General features: G+C 43.2%; 1 protein-coding gene across 15 annotated transcripts in view; it reads left to right on the top strand.

Moving 5' to 3' along the window:
• The first annotated feature begins 2,996 nt into the window (after positions 1-2,996).
• SLC35D4 (solute carrier family 35 member D4) overlaps positions 2,997-10,114 on the top strand; it is a 104,775-nt gene continuing 97,657 nt past the window's right edge. For all 15 annotated transcript variants that reach the window (XM_075023133.1, XM_075023130.1, XM_075023139.1 and 12 more), the window contains exons 1-3: positions 2,997-3,165; positions 5,552-5,598; positions 8,715-8,792. In XM_075023133.1, the coding sequence (XP_074879234.1) occupies positions 3,094-3,165; positions 5,552-5,598; positions 8,715-8,792 (197 nt within the window). In that variant the 5' untranslated portion in view covers positions 2,997-3,093. The remainder of the gene's footprint in view (positions 3,166-5,551; positions 5,599-8,714; positions 8,793-10,114) is intronic.

The following is a 10,114-nucleotide window of genomic DNA, read 5'->3' as shown; positions in this document are numbered from 1 at the left end:
ATCTTGTATGTCTTATATCTTTACATATCTTGCATCTTTATCTGGGAAACCGCGTTGCCATTAAAATGCCCTGTTCCCAGGGCAGGACCAACTGGCTGGCGTTCTGCTACAACGCAGTCGCTGCCTGGCCGCTGCTCGAGCTCGTTTCCCAGCAGGAAGGAAGCGATGCCCAGGAGCCTCCTCAGGCCTGGCTCACCACCAGCTGTCAGAGGTCTCTGCAAACGGAGACTACAGTGCCGTCACAGCCGCTGTCGATACCCAGAAAGCCGGCCTAGCGAAGCTGGCTGGCTCCAAGAGCGGGAGGAGCGGTAAGGGCTCATTCAGCCCCTGTGGCATCCCCGGCCTGCTCAGAGTAAGTTGCCCGTTACACATCTTTTGCTAGATGCCCATGCTGCCAGGGCAGGCCCAGCAAAAGCCACTCTTGTCGACTCTTAGGCATGCAAGAATCAGCTTTGTTGGCCAAAGGTCATCTAATTTGACCTTAACAACCTACAATGACGTAAGATGTTAGAATCTCCCAAGACAACCTGTTCCAGCATTCATGACTGCAGAAAGTCCCCAACTAAAGGAAGGGCAGAGGGTTTGGAAGAGGGTAGGGACCCAGGTTGTAATGCACAACCTGCAGGCACGACACAGGTGTGTGCCATAGAGGCATTAGGATGGCTTTGTCTGGTGATGCGGTACCACTGTGGTTCTTATCCTCCCTGCCCTTAGCCCTGGCGGAAAGAGATTATTTCTTCCCCTCTGCAGCTGCCTTTTGCGGTGTGAAGATTGCTGCCATGCCCCCTTTAATCTTCTTTGGCTAAATTTATCAGCTTTATAAATGAGCAGAATGTCAAAGCAATGTCCTGCTGCCCTGAGAAAATCATTACTCTAGCACAGCTGTACAAGCACTGATTAAGAAAATGGGTTTTGGTAGTTCTTGATTCAAAAAGACATTAACAATGACTTAATATGCCTATGTCTTTTTATTCTGTTTTTAATTTTCAGAAACAAGTTTTCTATATTAGTCTCTTAAATATTACCTGATTAGGCCTTGATCCCACGACCTCTTAGATGAATGGATCAAGCTTTGAACTGAATTATATTAGGAAGAAATGTTCTGTAAAATAACATGTAAACAAAATCCTTTGCCACACATTCACATCTCCTAATAAAAATAGTTTAAAAAATCTAGATAGAGTGGAAACTTCCCTTCATATTACTCAAAATAATTCCAAAGCTGTATAGCGATTACTTAATATGTAATTCAAGTTAGTCATGATAAACCACATTGGCAGAAATTTCTATCTTCATTCTTAATGCCTCACTGGAAGTGGCTTATAAGAATTCAAACCCACCTCTGCATTTTGCTGTAGGAAGATGTATCATCTTTGCCCGAGTTTCCCACTTTTACTAAGAAATACTGCAAGAAACACAGATATCACTGTAATATTTTGCATTAAAATGATAGTCCACTAAAACAAAAAGTCAAAAGTATTCTTATCACATGCTTACATTAGTCTTTGTAGACACCTGTAAACTTTCCTTATTCTTTTTTAAAGCTTTACAGACTGAATTTTTGGCACAATGCAAAGTATACCTTTGTTTGCAAAATACGCATTTGACATGCTTACATAAACACATGCTCCAAAGTGGAAATGCTGTATCACCTACCCTGCCATCTCTATCGCATCCATTACAGCAGCATGTCAGTGATCTCTGTAGGCCTGGATGGACCAAACCTTTCAACACCGGAAATCCGACATCTGGTTTGGGCCACCTCCTTACAAACCAGCTAGGATTGCGTCTGATGGACCAAAATGCTTGCATTTGACTTGGTGTGGTGGAGACCATTCAGCTGTTGTGCTCTGCTGACTTTGTCTTCTGAGGCTGAACACAGCAGGTTAGACAGGCTCATTTTATGGGCTGGATTTGGCCTCTGGTCTACCAGTTAGTGTCCCCCTCGGCCCCCAGTTTAGGCCACACTCAGTTCCTTATTTATGCTGCTTTGCTCTGTCCTCTAAAAATAGGGTGTATGTGTACAGAGCGAGCCCCGCACTTTGCATTACCTGAGCAAAGTCAAGGTGAGAACTGCAGAGATAGGACCTTGCTAATACCAGATCTGGGAAGAACAAGGCTTACCTAGGCCATAATAAAAGAACACCCAGTAACTGTAACTAGGCAGGTCACGTCTCTCCCCGCTTCTCTACCTCCCTGGGATATTTATAGTTTACATGTCACCCATGAATCATAGAATCACAGAATGGTTTTGGTTGGGAGGGACCTTTCACAGTCATCTAGTCCCACCCCCCCTGTAATAAGCAGGGACATCTTCAACTAATCAGGTTGCTCAGAGCCCTGTCCAACCTGGCCTTGAATGTTCTCAGGGATGGGGCATCTACCACCTCTCTGGGCAACCTGTTCCAGTGTTTCACCACCCTCATCATAGAAAATTTCTTCCTTCTATCTAGGCTAAATCTACCCTCTTTTACATTAAAACCATTACCCCTTGTCCTATCGCAACAGGCCCTACTAAAAAGTCTGTCCCCATCTTTCTTATAAGCTCCTTTTATACATTGAAAGGCTGCAGTAAGGTCTCCCCGGAGCCTTCTCCTCTCCAGGCTGAACAACCCCAACTCTCTCAGCCTGTCCTCACAGGAGAGGTGTTCCATCCCTCTGATCGTTTTTGTGGCCCTCCTCTGGTCCTGCTCCAAGAGGCCCATGTCTTCCCTGTGCTGAGGACCCCAGAGCTGGAGGCAGCACTCCAGGTGGGGTCTCACCAGAGCGGAGCAGAGGGGCAGAATCCCCTCCCTCGACCCGCTGGCCACGCTGCTCGGGATGCAGCCCAGGGTACGGCTGGCTTTCTGGGCTGCGAGCGCAGGTTGCCGGCTCACGCCCAGCTTCCCGCCTGGCAGCGCGCCGAACCCCTCGGCGGGGACGCGCCCCACCGCTGCCAGGCGGCAGCAACGGCCCTTTAAGGAGGCGGCGCCCGGCGGCGGGCGGCCGCTGCCCACTGGGGCGGCGGCGGCACGACGTGTCGCTGCGATGGCCGCCGCCGCTGCCGGCCGGGCCCGCGCACCGAGGCGTTCGCGGCGGGGCGTGCGGTGACAGATGTATTTGAAGAGGCCGGCGGGCGGCCTCGCCTTCTGCCTCTTCTACCTGGCGTCCTGCTTCACCAACAAGGTGAGGGCGGGCGCGGAGCCTCCCCAGTCTCGGAGGGGCCGGGGCCGGGGCCGGGGCCGGGCGAGGCGGAGGGAAGTGCGGGGGCGGTGGGCAGTTGATCCGCTGTGGCAGGAGCCGCGCCTGAGAGGGCGAGGTAAGTGCGGAGGGACCCAGGAGGAGGAGGAGGTGGAGGAGGAGGGACGGTGCCCTCTGCTTGCCTTGCCCTGCTGAGGGAGAGCCGCCGGGTCAGCTCCTCCCGGAGGAGGGCTACCCCACGAGCGACACCCCCCACCCCCCCCGCGTTTCAGCCCAAAGGCCCACCGCCGCCCTCCTCCAGTGTGCCCTGGAAATTGAGAATACAGCTGTCTTCCACCGGTCTCGGTTTAGCCCGTGTGGGACATCTTTACCTTTCCACGACATAACGCGTTTCAGTACTGGCAGATTGAGGAGAGTAAAGGGCTGACATTGTGTTATTCAAGTGAATGAAATGTTAGTTATAGAGGCAGAAATTACGCTGCTTTGAAAGCATTGGTGATGCTGAATATATTTCATTATTGGGTACCTAGCAACCACTGAATGCACAGTCATTCCCAAAAGAAGATCTGTTAACTGGAACAATAATACCAAGTATCCAAGGGAAAAATGTGAAATATTCAAAGTGTCATAACAGTAGTGAAACAAACATTAACTCCCAGTTGTTAACTTTGACAGTTTAATTAACCTGCAAATTGAGGACAAGAAGTCTGTTTTCCACTGTTCAACTTAATCACCTGTTGGTATTGCTGAAATGCCTAAGCAGAAGTAGGCTGAAGATGGCTAAGTTGTGAATAAAATTCTATAGTTTAAATGTAGTTTGAAGTAGTTTTTTCACTCTGGGAGGAAGAGATAGAGTAATCACTCCTTGCTGCGCTGTTTATCAGGGAATGTGTCTGTGTTTCTGGTGCAGGTTTCTGAAAGAAAAGATGTTTTTGAAGCAATCAGTGTATGGATATCCTTGGGGGGGGGGGTGTGTTAGAGGAAAGCAGCATTTCAGAGGTGAAAATTAAATCTCTTCTCAGCATTGGCCACCGGTTTCTGTTCCAAGGTACACTTGCCTTTAAGGACGACCAGAAGTAGACTGAAGTCCAGATGTGAAGCAAAGTTCGTAGGGAGAGAGAATATACTTGATTTGACAGACTGCTAGGAGCAGTGATTAATAAAACAGAAAGGGGCTAGAAGAGCTGCCAGATTGCTTTATGCATTGTGAAAGGTTCTTGGCTTAACTATACTTGAGAAGAAGTTGGAAGGACTTTGACATAGGGTCTCCATTTTCAAACCTGAATGTAGGTTTTAGTGTAATAAAGTTAAAAATAACCAGAATATAGACCTTCCAGTTGTTGCAGGTGGTATGTAAATGCCATTGGGGGGTATGGACATGTGCAGGTAAATCATCCTGATTTAAAACCTGTGTGGCTGTTCTGACAAGTGTATGTGTAACATGACCCATTGTGAATCAACAAGCCTTGTCTTTGTATATTGATGCCAACTTCTTAGCGACAGCCGCCCCTCCCCCCACCTAAAAAACTGGACCTTGCAAAGTGCTCAGCACAGTCTCCTCTCTCTGTTGAAAGCTTTCAGCTTCTCCTTTTGCCATTGACAGCTTCTGCTGGCTCCTGGAAGGAATGGCAGATACCTGTCCTTTCCTCTGAGGAAGCTTCAGTCATACTTCACCTTTGCAGAATAGTGTTTATAGACTTCATTATGGGAAGTTGTTAGATCCCGATATATGTATCGAAAGGCATATGTATTTCTGCCTCATATTTGCATATATACATATATAGTGGGAAAAGACACTAGCATCCATACGCGCAGACTCTGACAAAGCATGCTAAAGCAATGATGCAGGCACTTCACTTTTTTACCCTGTACATTACATCTCCAAAGGGCTTTATGGACTACTTAATATTTTACACATAATGGTGTGTAAACAGAATGTTAGGTCTCTAAGATGAATTAATCAGAAGACAATTATGTTAAGATTATTGGTCTTGGTTGTGCCAAAGGTTGCCCCGGGTTATGATATGATTTTAATTGACAAGTGCTGGTGTCTTTTTGTTCCTGTTAATCCTTTTCCCATTCGGTGTGATGCATGTAGTGTGCTCAGAAAGTGAAAGAGCAATTCAGAAGGCAGCCTTCACTCCATCGTTCACTGTGTCCGCTCCATACTTCATGTACTTCAGCGTCTGCTACCTTCCACAGTGACTGGGACAGCATTCTGGTGTGGGAAGAGAAATTACCAAAGTTTTTTTTCTTTTTATTTTTCTTCATTTTGGTAGAAACTTTTTGTGTTTTGTTGCTCTTGTGATTGTTTGTTAATGTTGTAAGCTGTAGGTGTTTGATGTCCATTAATTTGGTGTTTGTTTTCCAGTATGTCCTGTCTGTCCTGAAATTTACCTACCCTACCCTTTTTCAAGGGTAAGTACCGTTTTAAGAATACAGTTGTTTGAAAAATGACTTTAATCAGTAAACGTCTTGCTATTCCGTGCTGAAGCTAACTTTAGTACCTCTTGTCATTACTGGCTTTTGCTTTCTAGAGAACATACTTCATGAAGCCTTAGTAAAGCATTCATTAATGTGTCTTGGTTAGTTTTCAATTATCATGGTGGTGATGTAATTAAGATATATAGACTCCATAATTTCTCATTTTTCTGAAAGTCTTACACTTCAGCATAGAAAAGTAGCAATTATAGTACAGCCTGTCTTCTTTGGAAATGGCAGTCATGGATAATGTGCCGTTGTGGTGTATTCTTTCACGATGCTAATGAAAACCAACCTTAAACCCATCTTTAGGCGTACACAAATACCACGTTGCTTATTTTCATGCTTAGCCTTTGTTGTAACTCTGCATCACAAATCACTATCATATCTTAATGATTGTAATGAGAAATCTAATGTTTTGTCAAGTGTCCATATATACCATCAGTGCTGTTAATTTATGAGACATTTAGTGAAAATCTGGCCTCTTTGAGTTAAGACTTCCCGCATTTGTTCTTTTGAGATAATGGTAAAATCTGCAGACACTGGATGTCTTTAATTCCTCTACTGCTGCTTAGCATGGCTTATATTCTTGCCTGATTTGCAGCCCCAGGATTGTGACCAACTCTAGGAATAATTGCCTTGGGAATCTCCATTTTCTTTGAGTGTACTTGGTTCTATTAAATATGCAACACACACAGAGACTGTCTCTTGGACAAGGCTTTTATCGTATGGGGAAAGGGTTTTGGGTAATGTATGTAAAATACAAGTGTGGTAAATCAACAGTAAAAAAGCGTATTTCAACAGCAGGCAACTGCCTTATGGTATCTGTGTTACCACAGTTATTTCCTTTTTCTATAATTTGGAAATGCATCTCAGCATCTTAATATTTTTCTATAAGTTCTGGATTTTAAAAGTGACCTTTCCTTGAAAATTATTAAGTGGCTCGGATGCACTTTCATTTAGAGGTATGACAGATGAGCAAAGGAGGAAAAGAATGATATTCTCAGTTCATGCTGTGTCATGGTTTAACCCCAGCCAGCAACTAAGCACCATGCAGCCGCTCACTCACTCCCCCCCCCATCCAGTGGGATGGGGGAGAAAATCAGGAAAAGAAGTAAAACTCCTGGGTTGAGATAAGAACGGTTTAATAGAACAGAAAAGAAGAAACTAATAATGATAACACTAATAAAATGACAACAGTAGTGTAATAAAAGGATTGGAATGTACCAATGATGCGCAGGGCAATTGCTCACCACCCACCGACCTACACCCAGCCAGTCCCGAGCGGTGAATCCCTGCCCCCCCCCTTCCCAGTTCCTAAACTAGATGGGACGTCACATGGTATGGAATACACCGTTGGCCAGTTTGGGTCAGGTGCCCTGGCTGGGCATGAGAAGCTGAAAAATCCTTGACTATAGTCTAAACACTACTGAGCAACAACTGAAAACATCAGTGTTATCAACATTCTTCACATATTGAACTCAAAACGTAGCACTGTACCAGCTACTAGGAAGACAGTTAACTCTATCCCAGCTGAAACCAGGACATGCTGTTATTGTTCGTTGTCATTGTTTTTGTTCCCTATATAATCTAAGACTATATTGCATAGTGCTAAGCATCTGGAACTGTTAGTAACTTCAACTTCTGTCCTTAAAACCTGAGACAAGAGGAAATTCTTCCCAATAAAGTTGATGGGAATTCATCACTGGCTTGGAATAGAGCACAGTCAAGCCTGCAGCAAATATCAGGGATACCTGGCTTTTAAGCTCTTGCATCCTCCTCATCTAAAAAAGATTAAGTGAGCTGTGGTAGTAGCATTGAGTATTCGTCATACCCATGTGGACAATGAGCTCGGTCTTCTCTGACACTGTCCAACTGTATGTAATACTGCATAGAGTGAATGTTTATTTGCATATGTGTGAGAGATTTTAAATAATTCCTTAAATGCATTGCAATGAACGGGAATAATAAATAAAACCACTTCTATACCTGTTACAGATGTTAATGTGATTTAACACTGTAATACAGTATCTCTGAACTATGCTAGATGTTCAAGGGTTTTCACCCAAGAAACATGAAACACTTCTCTGAAAACCACTAGCTTAAGGAATAAGGAAGCTAATAACTTTTTTAAAGCTTTAAAAAAAAAAAATATCAGTGTGCATCACTACTCATTTTAAGTTACCTGCAAGCATTTCTAAGGCCTTACATACTATTTCCATAATAGACTGAGGAACACCTTTATGGTAAGATAAGTCATTAGATAGGTACGTCAATGCAGAATGTATGTAATTTTTATATACCTTTTTAATGAGAAAACCACAGTATTGTGCTTTATATGAAAGGTTATCTGGCTGTAAAGGTGTTTTCTCTAGAGGCTCTGAATCAGAGCCTCATGCAGCATAATGATGTTATTGTTGATGACACTTCACTTTGCGCTTGCTACACAAAATGTAGCGGGTGGCGGGGGGAAGACAGTCTGAATTCGAGGGAGTTTGTCATCTAAGCCTAATATGAATAACCATGGGAAGTCATAGAGCTGATGTTTGAAACTACTAGGACTACATATGTTATCCTAAGGGCTTATTACTTCAGCTGAAGTGAGTCTTTGAATCCTGAAATCATGTTTATTTGTTCTAACAATAACAGTTTATATATGAAAAGATACTCATCTCTTGTCACAAACCCTGCCTCACTTGCATCTTCAGATCATTATGGCTGTAACATCACTATTATTATTGTAAACCTTGTGTGGGAAGAGATGATAAAATGGGGATTCTGTAATGTGACTAAGGTAATTGTGGTAGATGGTAATTTACAAAACATTTGAAACAAGAGGTGGAAGAACCGGAGTACTAGAAAGTTTGGAGGAAATGAAGGCCGACAAAAATGAAAGATTTGAAGAGGAATAGTGGCATCCCTGGAAACCTAGGGAAATGGTAGATAACTAGAGTCATGGGTGTGCTGTGAGAAATTCTGTGGATTCTAAGGTCATGGTCCACATGGGTAAAAAGGACAAACGATTCAGAGATGCTGTTTTGTTTCTATTTCAGGTGGCAGACATTAGTGGGTGGACTTCTGCTTCATGTCTCCTGGAAGCTGGGCTGGGTAGAGATAAATTTGTGTTCAAGGTACTGTGGGGTTTTCAGTATTTGCTAAATACTTATTTTCTGTAGCTGGGTTATGGCATAGTTAAGTTGGTTGTGGAAGTAACTAACTTGCGAAAATGTAAGTGTGTGTGGGGGGGGTGTATGTGTTCTGTTCCACAGGTCGGGGAGAGATCTTGTGTTTTAGTCTAATGAATGTTAAAGACACGGACTTCAACTGATTACTAATACAAAGTGGATTCAATTTAACCTTGGTAAGACAATCAAAAAAGCATAGCCCCTAGTGAAAACTATAAGGATAATTTATCCAACCATCTGACCACATCTCTTCCCTGGATTATTTTATAGTATTACAAGAGAAACCTTGGTAATGTTAGTTAAGACCACTGACATACCCTTCCCCAAAACCTCAGTGCAGTGAAGTCCACAAATGTGATCTGCCTTTTTCTCTAAGAAGTGTGTCCCATAAATGAGAATCATCCACCCTTGTCTAACTGTAGCATTTATAACCGCACAGCAAGAGCAGCCATTGCAGTACAGGATTGGTATAATAATCAGACTCCAAATTAAAAAGTGCTTTGTAGACAAAGGTCATCTGCTTGAACTGAGTGTGATGGCAACTCAGAAGAGTCATCCAGCATACTGTACTGTGCTCAGGTGGATCCATTCTGTGCTATGGAATGTAGCATATCTTTTATTTCGCAAAATGTTATAATTTAGAAGATGTGTGCCCACAGCAATTGTTGAACCTCCATCTCTGGAGGTATTCAGAACCTTACTGGACAATGACCTGAGTAATGTGACTTGACTCTGAAGCTGGGAAGGATTGGACTAGATGATTGCCAGAGTTCCTTTCTACTGTAACTTTTTTCAGTGTTTCTGTATTAGCAAGTGACAGCTGATGAATTTTCTGTTTAAGATTCCAACAGTTGACTTGCTAAACTGAATCTCCTCATTTGGAATGAAATCCTGCATGTATGTCAGAAGAACCAGGCTAAGTTCTATTTTAATGTCCATGCAAGTGACTACATCACCACTGAAACTTAAGTCAAGTTGTAAATGGAAACAGAATTTAACTTCCTGTCTTTTATCTGCAGTGTAGATAAAATGAAGATATTGGTTTAAAAGCTGTCAATGATATTGGTAGAGGCAGGATTAGGGTCCAAACCTTCCTTTAGGGGCAGTTACTGATATTATTATCAAATGTATATTGTTTATGCAGATTTTGTCTTCACAGAAGAATCTAAAGGACAAAGGAATACAGCCATCAGTAATGTTCTTTTTAGTTCAACTTTTCGTCACTAGATGATTACTTTTGCTTTAAATCATGAAATTAAAAAAGTTGA

This window comes from Buteo buteo, chromosome 3 (genome assembly GCF_964188355.1).
Source record: "Buteo buteo chromosome 3, bButBut1.hap1.1, whole genome shotgun sequence".
Lineage (NCBI taxonomy): Eukaryota > Metazoa > Chordata > Aves > Accipitriformes > Accipitridae > Buteo > Buteo buteo.
The sequence above is the reverse complement of the archived record's forward strand: the minus strand, read 5'-3'. Positions and strand labels throughout refer to the sequence as shown.